The 24,932-nt window shown below is 41.8% G+C and overlaps 2 protein-coding genes across 3 annotated transcripts in view; one reads left to right on the forward strand and one right to left on the reverse strand.

Moving 5' to 3' along the window:
- Window positions 1-10,721, reverse strand: part of DTL (denticleless E3 ubiquitin protein ligase homolog) — a 30,689-nt gene extending 19,968 nt beyond the window's left edge. Inside the window, exons 1-10 of the mRNA XM_083494384.1 lie at window positions 10,600-10,721; window positions 8,372-8,497; window positions 7,802-7,900; window positions 7,325-7,386; window positions 6,322-6,442; window positions 5,158-5,223; window positions 4,844-4,959; window positions 4,252-4,325; window positions 3,488-3,591; window positions 2,646-2,750 (exon numbers count right to left, since the gene is read on the reverse strand). Of these exons, the coding sequence (XP_083350510.1) occupies window positions 2,646-2,750; window positions 3,488-3,591; window positions 4,252-4,325; window positions 4,844-4,959; window positions 5,158-5,223; window positions 6,322-6,442; window positions 7,325-7,386; window positions 7,802-7,900; window positions 8,372-8,497; window positions 10,600-10,645 (919 nt within the window). The 5' untranslated portion in view covers window positions 10,646-10,721. The remainder of the gene's footprint in view (window positions 1-2,645; window positions 2,751-3,487; window positions 3,592-4,251; window positions 4,326-4,843; window positions 4,960-5,157; window positions 5,224-6,321; window positions 6,443-7,324; window positions 7,387-7,801; window positions 7,901-8,371; window positions 8,498-10,599) is intronic.
- A 394-nt stretch (window positions 10,722-11,115) lies between these two features.
- The window catches only part of INTS7 (integrator complex subunit 7), a 45,581-nt gene continuing 31,764 nt past the window's right edge, over window positions 11,116-24,932 (forward strand). For both annotated transcript variants that reach the window (XM_083494252.1, XM_083494253.1), the window contains exons 1-7: window positions 11,116-11,250; window positions 12,556-12,685; window positions 13,081-13,227; window positions 13,626-13,763; window positions 20,326-20,372; window positions 21,168-21,367; window positions 22,109-22,231. In XM_083494252.1, the coding sequence (XP_083350378.1) occupies window positions 11,160-11,250; window positions 12,556-12,685; window positions 13,081-13,227; window positions 13,626-13,763; window positions 20,326-20,372; window positions 21,168-21,367; window positions 22,109-22,231 (876 nt within the window). In that variant the 5' untranslated portion in view covers window positions 11,116-11,159. The remainder of the gene's footprint in view (window positions 11,251-12,555; window positions 12,686-13,080; window positions 13,228-13,625; window positions 13,764-20,325; window positions 20,373-21,167; window positions 21,368-22,108; window positions 22,232-24,932) is intronic.

A 24,932-nucleotide genomic window follows, 5' to 3' on the forward strand; every position in this document is an offset into this window, starting at 1 on the left:
TTGGGCTTGTTTGGAAACAGATGCGCTCAGTTAAGCAACAAGTGAAATGGTTGGGAAACTTGCTTCACTTGACACAAAGCCTACATGGAAGAAGAGCAAAGTGGAAGTTCAGTCCAAAGCTTTTCAGAAGTCATCTTCAAGAGGCTTTCGTTTCAGGCTGGGAGGGCATTGGCTTACGGAGGGCAGGGGTGGACACACAATTAAGGGAAAGCTCACACAGTCAACAGAAGCACACTCTGACCCAAGGAAACACTGCCAGTGCCTTATTAACATTTCAGGGCAAAGGCAAGCAACCACCACAATGCAGTTCCTAACTTTTACCCACAATGACTAAATGTTATTGTATAATAGTAACTCAATGTTTGTGTATATATGCTGGATTCTGCCTGTAAGTTCAGGCGTCTCATCTTATGGTCTACACGCTGATCAAACAGGAATCATGCTGTAAAGTGAACGTGTGTCTGCATGGCAAAAGGTGGGCAAGTTTCAGACTTGTCAGATCCACTTTGCCTTTTATTAGCAAACCCCCCCCCCCCCCAACTTCCACCTTCTACCAAGTAGAAGAGCCAGGTGCAACAACAACAAAAGTTGCAAGAATTTTAAAAAGAGTGCCTCTGAGCACAATCTGAGTTTAGGGATTTATTTCCAAAACTGAAACTTTCACACAAAAGTCCCCATTTTTAGGAGGCTTATTTAGGTGGAAAAGGTTGTTTCATTATTGCTACTACTGCTGAGGAATCAGGAGTCAGAAACCTGGGCCTGTCTGCAGCTCATGACCCAGAGATTGACCATTAGATCCTGATCTGCCTTCTGCTCAACCCTGCTGTACAGCCCAGGAGGCTCTTACTGTAGTCTGGCATTCCAAAACTGACAAGGATTTCACCAGCAGTTTATGATAAAACGAAATTATTTTGGCAAATGATTTATACCCTGCTTTTCAAAAGGTTCCTGGTTTGGCTGACGAAAAGATCGCAATAAAACAAATCTGACCCGCTCTTCCCTTCGCCCCAGTCAGTTACCCTATGTACTCCTTGCAGTGCAGTTTTGCTCTGCTTCTCGGTCTTCAAAGCCCCCAGTTATGGCAGCTTCCTTAAACCTCTTAGCATTCAGCACTTCTTGGATAGAGAATGCAGCTCCAGCATGTGTCAGGGAAGCTGCTCCTCTCTCACTTCCTGCCTCTGGTATCCTATTTCTCAAGGAGGATATGCATCAGCTTGGTGACACGGGTCAGTGGGCTATTTTTAAGGGCTCCGTAACAGCTCACCTGATCGATTACACCTTGGAACTACTGCCCCAAATAGCTGTGACTCTTGGCACGTCAAGAACTGGAAGTGGCTGTCACTAATGGGGAGAGTTACGTGCAGATGCCAAGAGCTCTGGGTTGACTGTGAAGGGGGAAAGGGCGCATTCCTAGCCTTAGCACAGAACGTTACCGAGGCCTCTTTCAGTCCTGAAAGAGAAGCTCATTGCGGCACCCATCATATAGACGACAATACCATAACCTGCAGCGATAACTGACTTCAGAACAGTGAAGGTGGTAGGAGTTTCTTTGGTATGTGGATTTGACATATTGGGCTATTTGCTTCCTAACATTAAGGGAATACATACACTTGCTACCTTTGCAGTCTCCTTCCTTTAAGTACACCCAGCTGCCAGCAGCCTCTATGTTTTTCTTATACTGCTACCTCCCACCCCAGTTCCCTGCCAAGAAATAAATAAATAAAAATCCAGGTGCCACTAGAACAATGTTATTATTACAGCCAGAAATGTATACGTTTGCACAACTGCTTAATTAAAAAAATCAAGTATTTGACTATAAATGCAAGGCTCAGGATAAGGTGTTTAAAATTGCCTTTGGCGAAGTCACCCAGCACACCCAAACAAGTTCATTGGACCTAGCCAATTTTTATTAAAATTGTACAAAATTAAATTACAGGATATAGTATGAGCTCAGATGCTTGGAATGTAGACAGACGTCCATGAAAAGTTTGTCTCAGACCACATTTCCTCCAAAAGGGGATGGGTGGAGAAGAAAGTTTAAGTAATTATGCTCTATAAACTCTATAGCGAAGAGACTTGAATTAGAGGAAGTACAAAAGGGAAAGCGAGCAGCACCTGCTCTTTTCCAGGCTTTCAGTATTTGCTGCTCTCTGGTGGCCTAAGAACAGATTTTGAAGAGAAGCCACTGGCTAAAGTGGCAGAGTGGAAAAAAACCCCAAGAACTACTTCTCTCCATTATAATAGGATATGGAACTGAACATGGTAACAATTCACAACTATATTTCATGGGTATTTATTTAATCACTTATAACCCATTACAAGCAGATCCTCTATGGATGTGTATAGGGTGCATTATAGTAATCAAGCAAATATTTAGATTTTATGAATACAGTGGCCCTACTTCTTGGTAAATGTAGGTGGAGATAACCGCGCAGCTTTGCCAACCTGGTGCCCCCAGATGCATTAGACTAAAATTCCCATTAGCCCCAGTCAGCAAGGAGCAAGGCTCACTGAACACTGCAGAGGTTCTTTTACAGGAAATACACATAGGATTTGACGATGTACACACACATGCCATATTCACCTAAGCTTCATGAGCACCTAGGTTTAAGGATAATCTAGTGTGCGATATTAATCATTCTTACCTGGAGTGGTCCTTGTAGTCGACATACTGAACATGTATATATTGTCATCAGTGCAATTAGCGAAGAGGCTGGTACCACTCGAGTCCAAAACAAGACTAGAATAACCTAGACGAGAAAAAGCTCTATGTCAAATGTACGATAAACAAGTAGCTGCTTAAGAAATCTATAGAAGGAATAGATAGAAACTGCAGCAAAATGGTGCAGTGTGGAATGCTCCCATCTGGAGTCCCACCCAGATAGCTCTCACGTTTCCATTCTAGGGTCATAGCAAAACTGCAAACTTCTACTCAGCAGGCTGATCATTACCAACCCACACAAGCCACCCACCAGCAGTTCCACCACCTTCTCTGGATTGAGTTCCAGTTGTTTAGCATTCATCCAGCGCTTCTAAACTGAATTACGTGTTAAAGGAGTGGAGTTTGTTGATATCATGCTCTGTATTCCCAGATGACCCCACTCAGAGCCTTCATGTTGATGTTGAAAAGCACTGGGCGGTGGCAATATAGATGCTACAGGGCCAAGCAGCAGTCCCCAGGCACCATCTACTGGAATCAGTCCTCCAGTAGGAACAGAACCACCAAAGTTCTGTGCCCTTAAACCCTAATCCATAAAGCCTATCCAGAAGGACACCATGGTCAATAGTATTGAAGGCAACTAGAAGATCCAGGAAAATTAGGACCGCACTCCCCACTCTTCTCCTGGAAAAGTTCATCGAAGCTGAAGCCAGATGGACAGATCTACATAATGTATCTCACCGTAAAGTGAAAAAGTAAAGAAAGACCTGTTTTGTTTTTAAGGGACTCTGGTTCCCTTCAGTTCTTCAGCACAATGCTAAGACATACCAAGCTTACGAGTGCTGGTCCCAGGGTAGCTGAAAGACCTGGATGGCACTGGATCCTGTCGATACGTGGTGTAGTTCTTGCGCAGGTCCCATACCTTGATTACGCTAAAATTCAAGAGACAGGCCCTCTCAGAACTCCACAGTTCTTTCTCATTTGTAACACACATACCAAGGGGAATGGAATGTTGCGGGAGGGCGCGAGATTGGAGGCCATGCCTTTTCCTTCAGAGCCCTGTGTCAAGATAAGGCATTCCACGCTCCATTGCCTCTGCCTCCCCCACCAATGACTGCATGGGTGGATATTTGCTTAAAAATGTGACCAGCTTATATGGGCACTCACAATTGAATAGGGCAATATGCTGATCCATAGTTTGCTTTATGTATGTATGTATCTATGTATGTATGTATGTATGCACCCATTCCAGCTCAACTGTATGCATGTAACCAAGAGCCACCACCTATTTCCTCCCCATCTCCTTTTATCTCATTAGGTAATTTTTTTCTTTCCAGGAAAAAAATTTAACTTGTGGCAAAATGCATCCCCACAGGGAAATGAGGGAGTTTTTCCTGAGCGAACTCAAAATTGAGGACACATATAGCAAAGGAGCAGTGTTTATTCCAAATTGGCTTTCCATCTTTGCCCTTCACCTGTAAAATACAGGTATATTTCTTACTTGTTTTTTGTTGTTTTAGTACCAGATGGGCTTGATGTGGGACAGGAGCTAAGGAGGGTTTATTAAAGAATTGCCGCAATTGCTTCCTTACCCATCAACTGCCCCAGCTGAGATTAAGGTGTGTTCATCTTGAAGTAGCACCACTGTCACACTCTGCTGAAAATCCTAGGGAGAAGGAAGAAATTCTGTCTGAAAACCACAGAAAAGTTATGTGAGGTAGTTTCAGCCTTGATTTACCCTAAGCATTCCCTGTAAACAGCACCATTAAGCAGCTTCTCCCTGCTCCCCAATTGCTGCCCTAATATTAACAGAAGGTGGAAACCAAGGCGATGAAGTGGCATAGATGGAATGTGAGCTCATGCCCTGAAGCCAGTGATATTCCTACTTATTAACTGCAAGGACTAAGTTTAAGATCGGCTGCAGAGAAGCAAGAGAAAAGGGAAGAAAGGGTATTACATCATCTCAGCTGAAAAACCAGCTGCTTTTGGCACTCCTCAATTGCCACTTAGCAGCAGCCATTCCATCAGGGTAGCTGAACTGTTCCAACCTAGCTGGTTGTTATAAGAAATGTAAGAACCAAGCCAAGGTAAAGCTCAACCTTATGCAGCAGAACATTCTATAAAGCTAGTCTCTTTTCTTTGTACAAGCGGGCGCTGAATGGCCTTCAGCTTCCAAATCCTTACCACTGAGGGAGCGAGTCCTCTCACATTCTGCTTTTTCTTCTTTAGTTTGGATGGAGTCTGCTTGTCTACTATGTTGTGGGCCCCACTTATTTGCTTCACCTGCCTGTAAAATCCATCTGAAAGGCAATTTCAAGAAACAATATTAAAAGGACCTCCGCTGCATGGCAGTTCCACACAGAGAATGAGCTCGTAAATAAACTAAATTGGAAGGCTACTATCACACCACTACAAAGGGGGGGAAAGTCAGCAATCATTATGAATGCTGCACTCAGCCCATATTAAGTGAACAGCACTGGAATTATAATAGGATGTACCTTTCTTACTGCACCGTGTGTCCCAAACCATGATGTTTCCATCCCTTCCTCCAGTACAGAACACAGCTGTGGAATATACAGTGCAAAATTTATCATTAATAATTATATTTCTATTCTGCCCTTCATTCAAGGATCACAGGGCAGCTGTACATATACAAAAAATATGTAACATAGTAACAAGTAAAAAACAATATCTCCCTCCCGCTGTTTAAAAGACCATTGATTGAGAAGAGAAATAGAAGAGAAACATTTTTACCAGGCACCTAAAGTTATGTAACAAAGGCATCAGGCAAGGCTCCCTGGCTAGGGCATTCTACAAGTGCAGAAAAGGCCCATTCTCGTGTTGCCACCCACCAGACCTCTCACAGGCATACGAAGATGAGCCTCAAATGATGATTGTGGGGTCCAGGTTGGTTAATATGGAGAGACACAGTCCTTGAGGTATGACAGTCCTGAGCCATTTAATACTCTCAGAGTACAAAATAGATTGAAATACTGTATTGAAATTCAGTATTTCAGATTGAAATACTGAAACATTTTTCATATGCAATCCTGCAATTTAATTTAAACTCGGTAATTATTTAGGAGGTATTTTGCATAACAACTTGAAGTTTAAGAAACTTGCTTTACGAGGAATCTCTAATTCTTTTAACATCAGGTTTTGGCTCTGGACTCTATGACATCTCTATTTTCTATCTGTTTCTTCACTGCACCAAGCACGGGGGAGTAGGAGTCCTGTTTAGATGGCTGAGAAAGACTCAAAAAAAACACCTTGAGGAGCTAAGCTGGAATCACTGCCTTTTCACCCACCAAAGCTCTGAAAAGGACACAATATCACCACAGAAGCAAAAGCATCAAAGGCTGCCAACATACCTAGATGTACCAACATGAGGCTTCTACCCCATTTATGCAGGACTAGCCACAATCTCATCTATTCAAAGGAAAGCCAAGGATTTCCAAACTTTCCTAGTAACACTGGAGCAGCTTTTTAAAAACCTGTGATAAATCTATAGAAAGACTGTAACACAGTGGCAGAAAGCAAGCTTCTCAGGCTCAAGAAGCAAGTCTCAGGCTCATTTCCTGGCATTTCCAGTTAACAGGGTCAATTAGCAGATGACTTCAAAAGTGGCGAGATATACTGAAATAAAAAATAGGAATATTTACCCCTTTCAAATTTAGAGAAAGCAACCGATTTGAGGCTGCACTGGTGCCCTTTGCAGACTCCCAGTAGCTCACTAGTCCGTATATCCCAGACTTTTGCAGTTTGGTCTCCTGAAGCGGTAACCTTAAAAGATAAAGAAGTTAGCTAATCATTGTAGTTAAAGAAAGAAAGAAAGAAAAAGGCAGAGTCCTGTTGCCCTCCAAGACTATAGCTTGTATTGGCATGAGCTTTTGAAGGTAAACCATGTTTCCTTTCAGCATAAAAGACACTCTTGACACTCTCAATGCAAACCTATGGGTGTTTACTCCAGCAAGTTCAAAGGGACTTACTCCCAAGTCTGCATATGATTGCAGCCTTAGAAGGTGGCAGCAACAATATGACTCGGATACGAAAGTAGAAGTTTCAAAGGTAACTGAACCACAAATAGCCAGGCCCCAATTTTGCAATTACTAGACCTAAGTTAGTTATGTAAATTTCAGTGATTCTACTTTGAATGGCACTGAATGCACTGTGTAAAACATACATAAATTGTAAGTTGTAAATTTTATATGCAGCTGCTGGGTCAAAGCATGGGATCTAAACCATTACTGTAAAGGCATTCTGTAAAAAGAGACTCAATCATGAATTTTAGGCAAACCGCAAGATACAGAATTGGATTCATTCATGGATACTGCCCCTTTACATTTTTTTTAAGAATGGCTAACAAGGTCAGCAGATATCCAAAAGGTTAAAAATGCCCCCTACTAATGGCCACCTTCTGTACATTTCCATCTTTAAGAATCCACTTGTGGACAATTCTTTAATAGATAGATTGCCTCCTTTGGCCTATGAAACAACAGAACACAATGATTTACCTGCATATCAGGTAAACCAACTTTTGAAAGTATGAGTGAGGTTACTGGGTCTACTAGTGATCTTATCATAGAAGAGACGGAAAGAACACTGGAATTTGTGACGGCACATACAAAGGGCCAAACAAGGAAGGGATAGTTTTAGCTTACTCACGATTTTTTGTTCTCCAGGCACCCAAGCAAGATCAAAAACAGCGTTTGAGTGAGCCTGCCACTCTATTGGGAAAATAAAAGCCTGTGTTAGTTCCAAACAAACAGCTGTTGAAAAACACTGAAACAACTACAATTTACAGTATTGTGTGCACATAAATTTCATACAAACACAACTTTCTCTGTGGTAGAGCAGTTAGCAGGAAGAACCCCCAAGCACAGAGCAATGCATATAAGGTATGAAGGAGGTGGCAAGGAAATAATCATCCTCTGAAGTTTTGACTTGCCATCAACCAAGTAAGAAAGCAGTAATGGAAGCAGACATAAGAATTACAATGAAAGGTATGCCATGCTACTTTTTAAACACTGAAGTTCTTGTTCCCAATAACTGCCAATTATTTAATCAGTCAATACACTTTTTTTGTTTACTGCCTTTATCAACTAATTCAGCTCATAGTTCCCATCAAGGTTTCCCTTTTACCTCTAAAAATCCCCTTGTTACTTTTTTGTGTATGGGTGTCGTAGAGCCTAACAAATCCTTCTTCATTTGCAACGGCAAGTACATGCTGCACATCTGGAGCTGGAAAACAAAGCAATATTTGTACATTTGAAAACATTTTTAAAAGTGCTTTGGATAACACGCCACTAAAGATGCAATTTAACAGCACAAAATGTCAGGATAAAAATGTTAAGTAATCACAGAACTAAAGTAAAGTAAGAATATATATAAAATAATGTATCACAGCCCTGTTATACATAGACATACTTCTATAAATAAGCAGTCATAAAGATTGGTGTGCATCTGTACTGGAATTGTTACAAACATGTTTTTATTGCTAGTTGTTTTACCACCTTGGGTTCATATGGGAGGTAGAATGGGATATAAGTTTAATAATAAAAAAATAATAAATATAGCCCCTGCAGGTTTATATGAAAGGCCCAAACATTACAGTATAGCCTTTCTTCACAGAGGAGTTGCTCCAGGCCCTTGATCATTTTGGTTGCCCTTTTCTGCCACACTGCAATGTTTACAGATAAAATTCCCCCATACCTGTTGAAAAGGTGCAGCCAAAAGGAGGAACTGGCATTCCTGTTTCTCCATAAGACGCATGTTCATCTCCTTTAGTACACTGATAGCACTCCAAAAGGTGGTTTAAGGAAAACCTTGGTGGGAGACCTGGGGAAAAATGATTTTTGGAAAGATAAGCAGTGTTCGAAACTCAGATATACAAGGTAGGAGCCAAATGGCTCCTTAAACCAGGGTTACAGTCGCCAAAACGGAATGCCTGGTTACCATTTTTTGGGCCAGGGAGCTTGAAAATTGTATTTTTCAATACAATTTTTTGGTTCCTGAAATTAATTCTGATTGTGAGGATTAAATATAATGAATAGAATTCTACTGCAGAGAATTGAAAACAGTCAAGATCCAAGGATCCCCAGGCATGCATCCCCAGATGGAGGAGATATCAGATGACATCCTGGCACCCGGGCATCTTCACTTGGTTGCAAGTGGCCGATTGTTGCTGTTTAGTAGAGTCTGACTCTTCGTGACCCCATGGACCAAAGCACACCAGGCACTCCTGTCTTCCACTGCCTCCCAGTTTGGTCAAACTCATGTTAGTAGCTTGTTAGTAAGTGTCCGATAGCCATGTGCAAAATGCTTGATGATTTTGAATGCTGAAGCTAAGTACCAAAAACTCTGCAAACAAGTTTATAAAACTGCAGCTGACATTTATGCTGTCCTCAAATCTACTATTTCACTGGTTCTGAGCATCATTCAAATGGTCCATGGCACGTCCACGTTAAATAAGTGTATTGATTATTAATTATATTTTATTGCTTCTTTCATTATTTAGTATCTCCACTGACTGATTTCTGATACTGGACACTCCAAGATGGGTTAAACTGTTGTCTGGAATGAAATAGTGGAGGGGGAGGGGAGATGAGGAATCAAGAGCACTGGATGTTAAGAGCAGATTCCCCTGCTTAGTTTTGAAGCTCACTGGGTGATCTTGTGGCAAGGCTTGCCCTGCATGGCATAAAGTATAAGAGTCATTTGGAGAAAATGTGGAATTAAAAAAGGATACAACTTATTTATTAAATTGATACACTGCCCTTCATCCAAAGATCACAGGGTGGTTTACAGCATAAAAAATACATGAAAACACATAAAATGAACAAACAAACAACAAGGACATTTAAAAGGCCACTGATTGTTTAATTAGCCAAAGGCCTAGGAGAAAAGGAATGTTTTTGCCTGGTGCCTAAAGAAATGTAGTGATGGCACCAGGTGAGCGTCCCTGGGGAGAGCATTCCACAAATGGGGAGCCACCAAAGAAAAGGCCCGTTCTTCTGTTGCCACCCTCAGACCCTCTTGCAGAGGAGGCACCCGAATGATTGTAGGATCCTGGATGGTTCATATGGAGAGGGGCAGTTCTGAGGCTTCAGAGATCAAACCCGCACCTTGAACTGGGCCCCAAAACTGGCAGCTAGTTGCTGTCGGCACAGGCTTGGTGTACAGTGGTACCTCGGGTTACAGACGCTTCAGGTTACAGACTCTGCTAACCCAGAAATAGTACCTCAGGTTAAGAGCTTCAGGATGAGAACAGAAATCGTGCGGCAGCGGGAGGCCCCATTAGCTAAAGTGGTACCTCAGGTTAAGAACAGTTTCAGGTTAAGAACGGACCTCCAGAACGAATTAAGTTCTTAACCTGAGATACCACTGTAATTTGCTCCAGTTGTCTTGCCCTGGTGAGCAACCTGGTACAGTGGTACCTCGGGTTAAGTACTTAATTCATTCTGGAGGTCCGTTCTTAACCTGAAACTGTTCTTAACCTGAGGCACCACTTTAGCTAATGGGGCCTCCTGCTGCTGCCACACCACGGGAGCACGATTTCTGTTCTCATCCTGAAGCCAAGTTCTTAACCCGAGGTACTATTTCTGGGTTAGCGGAGTCTGTAACCTGGAGCGTCTGTAACCTGAAGCGTATGTAACCCGAGGTAATTTGGTCCAGTTGTCTTGCCCTGGTGAGCAACCTGGCCGTTGAATTCTGCACCAACTGACGTTTCCCAACCGTCTTCAAGAGGCAGCCCCAATTAAAAGGGGGGCTCAAAGCAGAAAGGGCCTGACCCTCTTTCTGCAAAGGGGAAGCGCGTGGTTTGGCCAAAATTAGGGTGAGGGGTGAAGAAAAGGGCTGCATCTCCCTCCCCGCCCCCCCCCCCGCCATGACTGGAGCGCTGGTGAAGCGGCGCAGAGGGAGACGTTGCCTCGGATACTCACCCTGCGGCCCAGCCTGGCAGCGGCGAACGAGAGAACGGCACAGCATGGTAACGCCGGCCGCAGCGCACACTCCTGCCCTTTCCCCGCGCAACGACCACCGGGAGCAAATGAGCAGCCGGCCCCCTGCTTCGCGACGCTATCTCCCGCCAGCCCGAAGTACGCGCCAAAGTCGCCTCGCGCTAGCCATTGGATAGCGCAGAGGAATAGACCCCGCCTCCTCCTCCCCATTGGCTTCTCCTTTCCCACCGGCAAGGGTGAGGCCACGCCTCTCGCCAGCTATGAAATTGTAAGAGGCCCGTCCCTTCCATCAACACGCATGCGCGACAGCGTCCCGCAAACTCTCATGTTCATTCGACCGCAAAGGGAGCGCGACTACGACACGCGTGCGCACTAGAATAGCGGAGGGGAGGTTCCACCGCGCAGGCGCAGCTGACAGTCCGGCGTCTGCACATGCGCAGTGAATGGCCGTTAAAGACTGGAAAGAGGAAAGATAAGCGCGTGTGCGCGTCTGTGTGGTGGATAAGTGCCCTCCTCCCCGCCCCCTCCGGGCCTTGGCTGTCATGGCCTCTGCTTCCAAATCCTTCCTCGCCGATGCCGGCTACGGGGAGCAGGAGTTGGACGCCAACTCCGCCCTCATGGAGCTGGATAAAGGTAAGTCGAGAAGCGGCGGCACCGCCGCCGAGCGAGATGTGCGCATGCGCCGATAGCCGCGCGAGGAAGTCCCGCCCCTTTTGATGGACGGTGGGGAGTTTGAAGGCGGGTTTAGGTTGTGTTTAGATGGTGTCGCAAGCCATGCATGGGGATCTGTGAGACGATAAAAGCAACAGAGGGTTGTCGCTCTCCGTTTAACGGTGTCATCCTAGGCACGCCTGTGCAGAAGTGAGGCCCGTAGAATTCAGTGGGTCAGGCTAGGGATGTGTGAGATTGCAGCTTTGTATTGTGGCACCTTAAGCTATAACAGCAACAGTTTTATTATATCGTAATTTATGATAGCCCATTACGTGTGGTGCAATCAGCCTTGGTACACTCCATGGCAAAATCTTACACAGAATTAGATGTGTAGCGGATGTTTAAGCGGGGTTGCTGCCCGCATGCTAACAATCAAGATTTCAGCCACTTAGCCATCTACAGATAAGGCACCCAAAACGTAATTATCCCAACTGAATCTTGTATTTCTTCATCCCACCTAATGCAATGTGTCCACATGCCATGAACAATATGCCTGCTTCTTCCATTGCTGCAGAGCTCCATTTCACAGATAACACAGTCACCCAGTGGAATTTGTTGTTGTACTGTAACAGCTGTTATGTCTGCACAGGCATACCGGTGTGCCAAATGGAATGATACCTTCCTCCCCTTCTCTGTTTTGCAGGTTTCCTAACACACACACACACCCCGAGCCAATATGGGGAGGGGCAAGGGATGGTGGTGGGGAAATCCCTGTTGCTTAAGTGGAAACCCTTGCTCAGGGCTCCCACTGACAATGTTCATTCAGTGAATCCCCCCCCCCCCCGCCCCCGCCAGCCAAAGTACTTCACATGGTAGATTGTTAAGCTACAGGATTCACATCCACACAGTATGTTTATGGCCATCATCTTAGATGGCTTTAAGAAGCAGATTAGACAAACTTATGGAGGGTACAGTTTTCAGTGGCTACTAGGCTCTGTTAGGAGGATGGGTAGGATATAAATAATTAAGAAGCCATTTTTAATACTTCTTCAAGCTTATGAGGCAATTGTGGAACATGAGCTTGGAGAGCAATATCGTGCCTGTTTCTTGCTAGTAGGCTTCCAATAGGTACCATATCTGGTTGGTCACTGTGGGAACACGATGCTGGACCAGGTGGGTACTTTGGTTCAGTCTAGGAAAGCTGCTTTTATATTGCATGTTAGTTTGCTTCAGTTGTTAAAAGTCCAGAGTTTTTAACTGCTATAGTGGTATTCTTATTTGTCACAGGTCTCCGATCTGGCAAACTGGGGGAGCAGTGTGAAGCAGTTGTACGTTTTCCCAGACTCTTTCAGAAATACCCATTCCCAATTCTAATTAACTCAGCATTTTTAAAGCTAGCTGATGTTTTCAGAGTGGGGTAAGTAAAATTAGTTTGTTCCCGATTCTTAGTGTTCAAGGAACTGGTGTTTTCAATTCAAAGTTCTGGCGATGACTCTTTAAAGCCCTTTTATGGTTTGGTGCTAAAATACCTGAATTACCACTATCTCCCATATGAATGTTGCTTGCTCAGTTGCATGTCTCAAAGATGCCCGTAGTGGATTTGGTGTTCTTTTCCCCATTCTTTTTGATCTTCTTTTTTGCTGCATGTTTTATTTTGCTGCTTCTGGGCCTTTATCACTGCCTTTAAATATTATGTTGTAAATATTTGATATTGTTACATGGTTTGTATTTATGAACTGCTAACTGCCTTAGACATTTCTAAGAAAGGAAGGGTACAAATGTTGTAGGTAAATAAAATTTGTTTTAAAACAGAAACAACTTCCTGCGGCTGTGTGTTCTGAAAGTTACTCAGCAGAGTGAAAAGCATTTGGAAAAAATCCTGAATGTGGATGAGTTTGTGAAAAGAGTTTTCTCGGTTATTCACAGCAATGATCCAGTTGCTCGAGCGATCACACTCAGGTATGCATGTTTAATGAGCAAGAACCTGCCCAAATGCTATATTCTTCAGAGTACTGTCAATGCAGTAAATGCAGGACCAATGTACATAGGAAGTTGCCTTATACCGAGTGAGGATATTGGTTTGTGTAGCCCAGTACTATTTATTCTGGCTGCTAAAATATCTTTAGGGGGTTTTTTCCATTTCTGCTAGGGAGTGAACTAGGAAGTTCCTTCACAGATGTGTTCTTTCACCGAGTTCTATCTGCCCAAGTCTCGAATTTATCTTGTTTGTCATGCATAGAATGGAATGTTCACATTTTATTTCATCCTTACAAAACACTACCTGAATGACTGCAGATTTATCTTGTAGCCATCCTCCTCCTTTGTAGCAGGTTCAGTCCCACTGTTTTATTTTCCAGGATATTAGGCAGTATGGCATCCATAATTCCAGAAAGGAAGAATGCACATCACAGTATTCGTCAGAGCTTGGACTCGCATGACAATGTAGAGGTTGAAGCTGCTATCTTTGCTGCAGCTAATTTTTCTGCCCAGTCCAAGTAAGTGGAACATCTGGTGTAATTCCATCTTTCCTGAATGTTCAGGCAGTACTTTTCAACTGCATAATGCTTTGTCTGTATTATCTTAGTAATCCTTAACAGCAGTCCTGTCAGGTAGGTCAGTATTATTTCCCCCATCTTGTTTTTTTTTAAATAAATTTTTATTCATTTTCCATAAATAAAGAATAAAACATAACAAAAACATAAATAAACACAAAAATGACTTCCCCATACCACCCCTTTTCTGCATTCTTGTTTCAAGATTTTCCAGCAACCCTTTTGTAATACACTTATTTCTATTTCGTGAATTTAACTTCCAAAATATATTTAAAACAACTGTAGTTCTTTATCTCTTATAACCCTGATCCTCTAATTTTCCAAATTACAACAATTTTTAAGGTAAACTTTAAACTTGTTCCAGTCTTCATCCACCGCCTCTTTCCCTCGGTCTCGTATTCTGCCAGTCATCTCTGCCAGTCCCATATAGTCAATCACCTTCGTCTGCCATTCTTCCAACGTGGGTAGATCTTGTGTCTTCCAATACTTTGCTAGAAGAATTCTTGCTGCTGTTGTGGCGTACATAAAGAATGTCCTATCCTTCTTTGGCACCATTTGGCCCACCATACCCAGGAGAAAGGCCTCTGGCTTTTTATTAAAGGTTCTCTTCAGAACTTTTTTAATTTCATTATAGATCATTTCCCAGAAAGCCTTAATCCTCGGGCAGGTCCACCAAAGGTGGTAGAAGGTTCCCTCCGTTTCGTTACACTTCCAACATTTGTTATTGGGCAAATGATAAATCTTTGCTAACTTAGCCGGAGTCATGTACCACCTGTAGATCATTTTCATAATGTTTTCTCTTAAGGCATTACATGCCGTAAATTTAATACCAGTGGTCCATAACTGCTCCCAGTCAGCAAACTCAATGTCATGCCCTATATCCTGTGCCCATTTAATCATACTAGATTTCATCATTTCATCTTGGGTATTCCATTTCAACAGCAAATTGTACATTCTTGACAAATTTTTAGTATTGGGTTCTAACAGTTCTGTTTCTAGTTTCGACTTCTCCAATTGGAAGCCTTTCTTTCTGTCCTGTTTGAATAGCTCATTTATCTGACGATAATGTAACCAATCTCTCACTTTAAACTTCAATTTCTCGAAACTCTGCAATTTTACTTTTTCGCCATCTTGTTCTATCATTTCAAAATATTTAGGCCAATTAGAATCCATATTCAATTTTTTCACCTCTTTTGCCTCCATTGGTGACAGCCACCTGGGGGTTCTACTTTCAAGCAAGTCTTTATACCTTATCCAGACATTGTACAAAGCTTTCCTTACCATATGGTTCTTAAAGCCTTTATGCGCTTTTACCTTGTCATACCATATATATGCATGCCAACCATGTCTATTATCAAACCCTTCAAGATCCAAAATGTCTGTATTCTCGAGGAGCAGCCAGTCTTTCAGCCAGCAAAATGCTGCTGATTCATAGTAAAGTCTTAAGTCCGGCAGGGCAAACCCTCCTCTATCTTTTGCATCTGTTAATGTCTTAAATTTTATTCTTGGCTTTTTGCCCTGCCAAACAAATTTCGATATATCTTTCTGCCACCTCTTGAAACAGTCCATCTTGTCTATTATTTGCAGTGTCTGAAACAGGAATAACATTCTAGGCAATACATTCATTTTGATAACAGCAATTCTGCCTAACAAGGAAAGTTTCAGCCTTGACCATATGTCTAGATCTTTCTTAACTTCTGTCCAACATTTATCGTAATTGTCTTTAAATAAGTTCATATTTTTAGCTGTCAAGTTCACCCCCAAGTACTTCACTTTTTTTACTATCTCCAAACCTGTTTCCTTCTGAAATGTCTCTTTTTCCTCGTTTGTTAAATTTTTCTCCAGCACTTTAGTTTTTTGTTTATTCAATTTAAATCCTGCAACTTGACCAAATATCTCAATCAGTTCTAAAACTCTTTTTGTACTGGTGCTTGGCTGCTGTAAGGTCAAAACTAGGTCATCTGCAAATGCCCTCAGTTTATACTCTTTCACTCCGAGCTGGATTCCTTTAACCAACTGGTCCTTTCTAATCATATTTAACAAGACCTCCAGGACCAGTATAAAAAGTAGAGGGGAGATAGGGCATCCCTGTCGTGTTCCTTTCTCTATAGCTATCTCTTCCGTTACCACATTGTTCACAATTAGCTTTGCCTTCTGCTCAGAGTATATTGCCCCTATACCATTTTCAAAACCTTGGCCTACCCCCATCCCATGGAGATTCTTTTTCATAAAACTCCAGCAAATATTATCAAAGGCTTTCTCCGCGTCCACAAAAATTAAAACTGCCTTTCTGTTGATGTTTATTTCCAGCAATTCCACAATGTCTATTATGTTTCTCACGTTGTCAGACATGTGTCTTCCCGGGAGAAAGCCAGCTTGGTCCTTATGAATCTCACCTATCAGTACTTTCTTCAATCTTTTTGCTAAAATATCTGCAAATATTTTGTAATCCACATTTAGTAATGATATCGGGCGGTAGTTCTTAACCTGGTTCTTTTCAGTCTCAGTTTTTGGTATAAGCGAAATAAAAGCCTCTTTCCACGTTTCAGGTGCCTTTTTCCCCTCCAGTATTTCATTGCAAACTTCTTTCAATGGTTGCACTAAACATTCTTTCAAAGCTTTATAGTATCTGGCCGTCAGACCATCTGGTCCTGGAGACTTTCCCAATTGCGTTTTTTGAATGGCCTCCTCTATTTCTTGTTCTGTTATTTTCTCATTCAAAGTCAATTTGCTTTGTTCTGAAATTTTAGGTAGTCCATGATTTTTAAGAAATTCATCTATTTCTTGTTCATTCACTGGCCCTTGTGTATATAGCTTCCTAAAAAAGCTTTGGAAACAATTACTTATCTCATTTGGCTTGTGGATATTCTTTCCCTCTACCTCCAAACAAGTAACTGTATTCAATTTTTGCCTCTTTTTCAATTGCCATGCAAGAAGCTTCCCACATTTGTCTGCTGACTCGAAAGTCCTTTGTCTCATTTGTTTAATTTTCCATTCTATCTCTTGGTTTGTCAATTCCATATATTGCGTCTGGTGGTACTTTATTTCTCTCAAAATTTCTTGAGACTTTGGATTAGATCTCAATTTCTTTTCTCCTTCCTTCATTTTCTCTAAAATTTTTTCTTTCCTTTCATTTTGCTTTTTCCTCTTAATTGAATTCTGTTGTATCAGGAAGCCTCGCATTACGGCTTTACTCGCGTCCCAAATTGTTCTTTTTTCCACTTCTGTTCTGAGGTTTATCTCAAAGTAATCTTTCAATGTTTTTAGGGCCTTTTTGCAGAATTGTTCGTCTCTAAATAGGGAGTCATTCATTCTCCATCTAAAGGATCCAGTTGTTGTCATTTTCATTTCCATCTTTACTGCATTGTGGTCGGAGCAGGTTTTTGGGCAGATTTCTACTTTCTTTATCTTCGTAGCCATCACGCTAGATACCCAGATTTGGTCGATTCTTGTCCATGTCATTTTAGATTCTGAAAAAAAGGTTCCCTCTCTCTCCAGAGGGTTCTTTGTCCTCCAGATGTCAATCAAGTCCATGTTTTCCGTCATTTCAAAGAAAGTTTTTGGTAATCTTCCTTCTTTAGAAATTATCTGTCTTTGTGCCTTGTCCATGTTTGTGGAGACCACTCCGTTCATGTCCCCCATCAATATTATTTTGCAGTCGAGGTAGTCCAGTAGAGTTTCATGCAACTTCTTAAAGAATTCGGCCTTCCCATCATTAGGTGCATATATTCCAATTATCAAATACTTTTCTCCCTGAATCTGTACTTCAATTGCCACATATCTTCCTTCTTCATCCTTAAATTTCATTTTTGGGTCCAATTTTTCTTTTGCATAAATCACTACTCCTCTCTTTTTTACTTTATCGGAAGATATAAATTCTTGTCCTAATCTTTTGTTCACCAACAGTTTCCTGTGTGCTCTGGTTATATGAGTTTCTTGTAGACATATCAGGTCCAATTGTTCCCTTTTCAAAATATGAAAAACTTGTCGTTTTTTCCTGGGATGGTTCAAACCATTGCAGTTCCAACTAAGAAGTTGCAGCGACATTTTGTTTATTAGATATTTGACCCTCCGACTGCTCCAAGCTTTTCTTCCTCTTCAGTTGGCGGTTGTGGTAATCCAAATGATAGATTTGCAATGTCTGTTAGCCCTCCTCCTTCTGGCGTTGATTCTTGTCCTCCTCTTACTAGGCCCACCGTACCTTTCTGTAGGTCCTCTAGATTCCTTTCCAAGAAGTTTTCTTTTTCCTGTACTGATCTTATTCTTCTTTTCTTCCCTTTGTAGTTGAAGGACAACCCCTGTGGAAATTCCCACCTGAAAGGAATAAAGTTCTTCCTCAACAAATTGGCTAAGTCTCTATAAAAAGTCCTCACTTCCAGGATATATTTGGGGATGTCCTTAAAGATTTGGACTTGAGTGTTTCCAATTACCAAAGCTTTTTGATAGTGAAGGTCCAATATCTTGTCTCTTTCCTCTTTGGTTCTAAAAGTAATCAGGCAATCCCTTGGCTTCACACTTTGCTTCCTACCAAGTCTGAAAGCAGTTGTTATCTCTAGTTCATCCTCCTCGAGATCTCCTTGCCAATTTTCTAAGATTGCCTCTGTGAGAAATTCCTTCAGGTTGTCCTTTTCATTCTCTGGAACCTGTCTTAATTTCAAATTCCGTTCTTTCCGTTGTAGCTCCAGTAAGGAGAGGGCCGCTTCATGCTCATTCACCTTTTTCTCTATCGGTGCAAATTTTCCCTGTGTCTCCTCGGCAATGGATCTTGCACTCTCTGCGATTTTCTTAGTTTCTGTAGATTCCTGAATCAACCTATTTATAGATTCTGTATTAGTTGCCACTGACGTGGTATTCAAGTCCAGTCTTGCTGTGAGTTCTGTCAATTTCTTTGAATTTTCTGTAGATTGCTTTGTTAAGGCCTCTAGGGATTGATTTATTTTAAGCAGTGCCTGTGTCATAGATTCCATTGATGCTGTTGTCACACTTTCCGGCGCAGGCACTGTACTGCCAGAGATTGAGCCTCTTTTCTTTTGTGTCACTTTAGCTTTAGATCTGGTTCTTATCTCCTCTGCCGTGCCACTCATATCCCAAGGCCGTTCTCACAGGAAAAGCTTCTAATGGAAAATTCCACTGTCAGCCAGTTACTTCACAGTTTTTCCCTCTTGGCCCTCCAGAGGGAGCAATTAATAGTGTCCAGATTAAAGGAGACAAAGAAACAGAAAGCCGGATGTAAAGAATCAAAAGTCCGCCATTAAAGTTCTTTAAAACTTTTTCTCCAGGTAGAATCAAAATATCAAAATATCTGTAACAAAGTCCCGTTAAGTCTTAAAATTCGTTCACCATTTAAGGTATAATCTAATTCCACTTCATACCTATTTTAAAGGACAATTTTCCGGTGTTAATTCCTGGCAGATCGTCACCAAGGGATCAGGGCAGTGGAAAGCTTTGTTTCCTTTAAGTTTAAAGTATCTTCACCAAATTGTCTTTTTCCCCCCCCTTCTCCTCCGATCAGGGGGAAGGAGATACTTTTGACAGCTCAGGGTTGACAGTTCGCAACTAAGTTTCTTGTAACTGCAGCGAGATCTTTCGTTGCTTTAAATTTCTGCAGTCCGGGGGGGGCAGACTTCCTTATTTTATTCCCTCCCGTTTTCAGCCAAATTTTCAAGTTTAAAGGGTCCCGATTCTTTTTCTGCTCTTACTCACGGGAATCCAGTCCAGATTTTCCTTTCAGGAAGAAATCGGCGCTCTCCGCTTATGGCGACGCGGCTTCACTCCGCAGGCTGGGTAACGACTCTCAGCACCGCGCTCACTCCCGATGCCGCTCCGGAGCCTTTAAAAAGGCTCTTTCACAGTACCGGGGGGCGCAAAGGTGCCCACCGAATCTCCTTGCTCTCAGGCTTCCGCGCCTGAGATTTTAGGGGTCCCCCGCTCGCCGTAGCGGGTAAGACCCGAACTTGCGGAGCAGTCCTTCTCCGGAGCTCGGAGAGAGGACCGCCATTAAGCGCTGGCACCGACCGGAAGTCTATTTCCCCCATCTTGTAGATGGGAGGGCAGCCGAGTCTGCCTCAGATCACCAATTTTTTTTTTTTTTTTAAAACCATATTTTCATGGTTTTAAAAGATTTTTATTTTACTGTCAATCACCCTGAGAGCTAAGATGATGAAGAGGGGTATGTATTAAGAAAATTAATAAATAGTGAGTTCAGGAAGGGGCCAAGATATAAACTAGGGGCCTCCTGGTTTGTAGCTCAGGCTGCAATTCTGTGCACATGTAGCTGGAAGCAATCCCTACTGAACTCAGTATAACTTATTTGTGCTGTATAGGTTTGTGCTGCATAGAATTATGCTGTTAGTTTTTCAGCCATTGTGCAACTGTAGCTTTCACCTGCAACTTCTCTGTATGTGTACATTTCACATTCATTTTGCTTACCCAGATGTGGGAGTTTGTTTCTGTAGTTCAGTTTGTATGACTGATTTATCCTGCTTCCCCTTCTTGTTCTTGATAGAGATTTTGCTGGAGGGATTTGTAACAAAATCAGTGAAATGATTCAAGGTATGTACATTTTATCCAACAAATAATGAAAAGCAATAAAAAGATTTTGATTTTGTTAAAGGTTATTGTATCTTAAGTAACTATTCTTTTGAACTAACCGTTCTTTTCTTTGAAAAAAGTGAATCTTTTTAGTTGTTGGAAGTTGCCCCTGCATTCAGTTGCCCCTGAATTTGATGCTCAATTTCAATACTTGGTGTTAAGAATGCTTTTTCTGTCTTCTTTCCATAGGATTGGATTTTATTTTGATCTGTCATGCAGTGTTTTTAATGTTGTCTGTTGAAAGCGTAGTACATTATTTTAGAAGGTGGTGCTGTACAATAGAAACTTCCTTTGACATTTTCATTTATTTTTCAAATGTTGGTTATATGATGTGGGTAGCTATGTGGGAAAGCAGCAAGATGCTGAGCTGATTTGGACTTGAATACAACTAGCATTGGATATTGTCTTTTTAAAATTGACTAGATGAGTCTAGTATTTAATTTCACTCTTAAGTATTTGTATTATTTGTTAGTGCTATATGAAGTGATATCTGTGTCCATGGTGTGTGGTAGAGTGCCATAAGCAAAACCGACAGGTCTGCACTTTGAGGAGCTTATAATCTAAATTTCAAATGGAGTGGAAGGGATTTTTTAAAATAATAATAATAATAATCCAGCTTGCATGGTCCTTGTTCTGTGACTCTAGTACTGAAATTAGTCATATTATTTTTATTTGCCCCAGAGCTCTCAATATTCACATTTTATCATAGGCACACCACATGTCACCCTGAAAGGTATTTTTCTTTTCATGTACTAGGTTTAGCCACTCCTGTAGACTTGAAGCTGAAGTTGATCCCCATCCTGCAGCATATGCATCATGATGCCAGCCTGGCCTCCAGTGCCCGCCAGTTACTCCAGCAGCTGGTGACATCCTACCCTTCTACCAAGATGGTCATTGTTACTTTACACACCTTTACCTTACTCGCTGCCTCATCTTTGGTTGACATTCCCAAGCAGGTAACAGCTACAATTCTTCTGAGTATTTTCTTTGAAGTGCTTAGTGTACTCAAGTAAAATTGTCATGGTTCAGTTGAAGGGATCGTATTCAGCAAGACTTCATAGGCTTCATCAGGCCTTTCCCAAATATTTCAAGCCTATCTTGGAAGTCGTAAGAACTGGCAAATTGTGCTTTTTAATTTTTAGGGGGGGAATATATAATCTAAGATTTTTAGGTAACCCAAGGTCTCTACCACATTTTGTGTCCATACTTCATTTGTGCAAGATTGCAAAATATCCAGATCCTGTCTGCTTAGATGGTATCATGGTGAGTTTACAGAGCCATCAAAAGCTGTATGTAATTAAGAATTTTGATTGCTTGTTGAAGTTTCTGAAAGCTTTAAGGTTATCTCCAAATGTGCCCATGACAGAAAGCTATTTGAGCCAGCGGAGGCTTCTGTTGGTGAAAAAGTGGAGATGGTTTTCATTTATTTGCCCTTCTTTTGGAACATTATGCATTCTTTTGGAACAATATGTTGGTGGTGCAACAAACTGCAAGAGAGAGGGAGAATTTATGAAAAATCTCTTCCTTCTGGTTAATTGAAGCCTCTGCTGAATCAAGGAGCTTTCCATCAGTGGAGAGACTCAGAATCAACCCTTCATGTTCAGGCTTCTCTTTTTATTTTTTTGTACTCGCATGCATGTTGAAAAATACAAGAAAGAAGTCAAAAGTAGTTTCATCTAAAACTTGCTTTCTTACAGATACAGCTCTTATTGCAATACTTGAAGAATGACCCAAGAGAGGCTGTGAAGAGGCTTGCTATTCAAGATCTAAAGTTACTTGCAAATAAAACCCCACATACATGGAGCAGAGACAATATTCAGGTATTGTAAACACTATCATGCTTGTTTTGGAACTGAACCACTAGGCCTTCTTTCAGATAAGACCTGTCGAACTCTTTGTTGTTGACTTCCAAGTAGATCTGCTTAGCATCACGCTCCAGATGTAGGTCTCTGTTCATCATTTTAGAGATGTAACTTTTCGTTTAAGAGCTGATTTACTCTCCATGTTTAATAAATAATAGAAGAAGCTTCTAACATTCTGCTTGGATAAACCTCCCATCACTGCTCCTATACCCTGTAGCATCTCTCATAAAGTGGTGACTCTTCATCACACTCCCCAGGTGCTAAGGTGTTGAGGTTTCCAAATGTTGCTGGCCTATGGCTCTCGTCACCCCTGAACATGTTGAGTGGGACTGTTTTGAACCCAAAATAAAAAAATTCCTTCCAGTAGCACTTTAGAGACCAACTAAGTTTGTTGTTGGTATGAGCTTTCATGTGCATGCACACTTCTTCAGTTTTGAATCCAGTAACATCTGGAGGGCTACATTCACCAAGATCACTAAGGTCATTTTTCAAGCATGTAATAGGCCAATCTTCCATTAACAGTAAATTGAGTTTACGTTACGCTCCAGTTTTTTTAAATGTATGGTTTTTATTGTATTGTATTTTGGTATTTGCTTCTCTATCCGTTGCTTTGTGAGTCATTCAGAGAGCTCCAGTTATGGGGCAGTTAGATAAAAGGGGCCAATAAATATTAAATAAAAATAATAAATCAATTATTAGCAATTGGAAGGCAGTCTAGAGTAAGGCACCCACTTGCCACTCAGTCAACTGTACCCTTATAGCAGATTTAAAACAGCCTTTTAGCCTTAGCCAGCCATACCTGGTTTCAGGAGTACAAGTGTTACCAGAAATGCACTTTGGCTTTGGTGTTAATTTGTGTCCCGCCTTTTGATGGGAGTCCCCACAAGCAGCCCACGGTATTAGTAAAATACAAGAGGAAGATTTGTGCTTTGGTGTCTTTGCCCTGCTTCTGTCATTCTTTGTATGTTGATTACCTGTACGTGCCAAAAATATGAACAAGGATGGTCAGATAGCAGTAATAGAAAAAGTAGAGAGATACAGAAAGCTGCTAGGATGGAACCATTTCTGCCTGGAAAGGTTTACTTGGAAGAAATGAAATGAGAATTTGTGAGGATTCTGATGATTGGTTGCTTGGGACTATAGGGGACTCCAAGCTTGCTTTGTCTTAGGAATCCAGGGCTCCTTTGCATTGTGTTTGTGAGGCAGGGGGCAGAGGCTCAAATCTCCAGGCTATTGATTCTTGTTCAGTTTTGCATTCTTGCCTGCTCTCTGGATATCTGCCTTCCTTGATACCTTGCCCTTCCTAGAGTGCTGGAACCCAGGACATCGGTGTATTTTCCTGGAGTATTGTTCTATAAAGATTACAAGCTTTCCTTGGGAGCACCAGCCTGTTTGTGTTGTTTTGAGAAAACCTTTGATTCTAGGGCTGGGGCCTGCCAGCAAGACCTTGACAGAACTGAATTCTGCAAGATAGAGAAGTGCTTTAAAAATGCTTCCCTGGGGCAGTGTCAGAGCATTCTGATACGTATTGCTCACACTGAGTCATTAAGATGTTATGTTCCTTAACATTTGCAGGGCTTGTACAGAAAGTGGGCAGGGCAAAATGATTTGTGGTGTGTCTGCGCTTGGATTCCTATGTGTGGCTCTGGCTGCCTCGCTTCAAAAAGTTGTACAATTGGGAAAGGTTCAGAAAAGGACAACCAAGATGATCAGGAGGATAACTCCCTTCTTAGGAAAGGTTGCAGCATTTAGAGAAATGACATGATAGAACTTTGAGCATGGCATGGAGGAAGTGGGCAGAGAAAAGTTTTGCTCCTACAAGAAGTAGTGACAGCTTTAGACAAATTCATGGAGGACAAGACATGGAGGCAGTATGCTTCTGAATACCAGTTGTTGGGAGTTGCATGTGGGGAGAGGGCATTTGCATTTGTGTCCTTCTTGCAGGCTTCTCATGTGTATCTGGTAGGCAACTGTGAAAATTATGGGGTGGGTGGGTCCTTGACCTGATCCAACAGAGCTCCTCTTCATTTAGGTGCAGATTTGCTTTGCCCAGTGGTCTCCCATACTATATTCCGGAGTTGCATCACAGTGCAATGCAGCCAGCCACCTTCTCTTCCCTGGACTTATGCATTCATGGGTGCATCGTTGAATTTGTCACAGGAAAGCAATTGAGCCATTTATTTTTCTCAGAATGGAATTTTCACCTTGCTCTTAACAAATTCACCTTGTCAGTTTCTGTGTAAGTTCTGGTTCCGCCTTTATTCTGATCAGATCTTTAATAAAGAGTTTTGATGGATTGCCTAGTTAACAAATGTATCATTTTTTTTTCAAATGCAGCTTTTGATTAAATTTTTACTCCAGATTGACTTTTTCTTATTTGGTAAATTAATGAAAAAATGCAGCGAGCCATGCAAAAACATGTCAGCAGCTTCAGATGGCTTGACACATCATAAATGATAGTGGGGCTTAGGCAATTTGAAGAGAGTTTAGTTGTTGTCCAAATTATCCTTTACGTGCAGCCAGCTAGAAGTGGCTGTTTCCCACTTACTTGTCTGTGAGCTGCCCCCACCCCACCCCCAAACTACCGTATTTTTCGCCCTATAGGACGCACTTTTTCACCTCCAAAAATGAAGGGGAAATGTGTGTGCGTCCTATGGGG

This window comes from Podarcis liolepis, assembly GCF_965112155.1.
Source record: "Podarcis liolepis genome assembly, chromosome: 3".
Taxonomy (NCBI): Eukaryota; Metazoa; Chordata; class Lepidosauria; order Squamata; family Lacertidae; genus Podarcis; species Podarcis liolepis.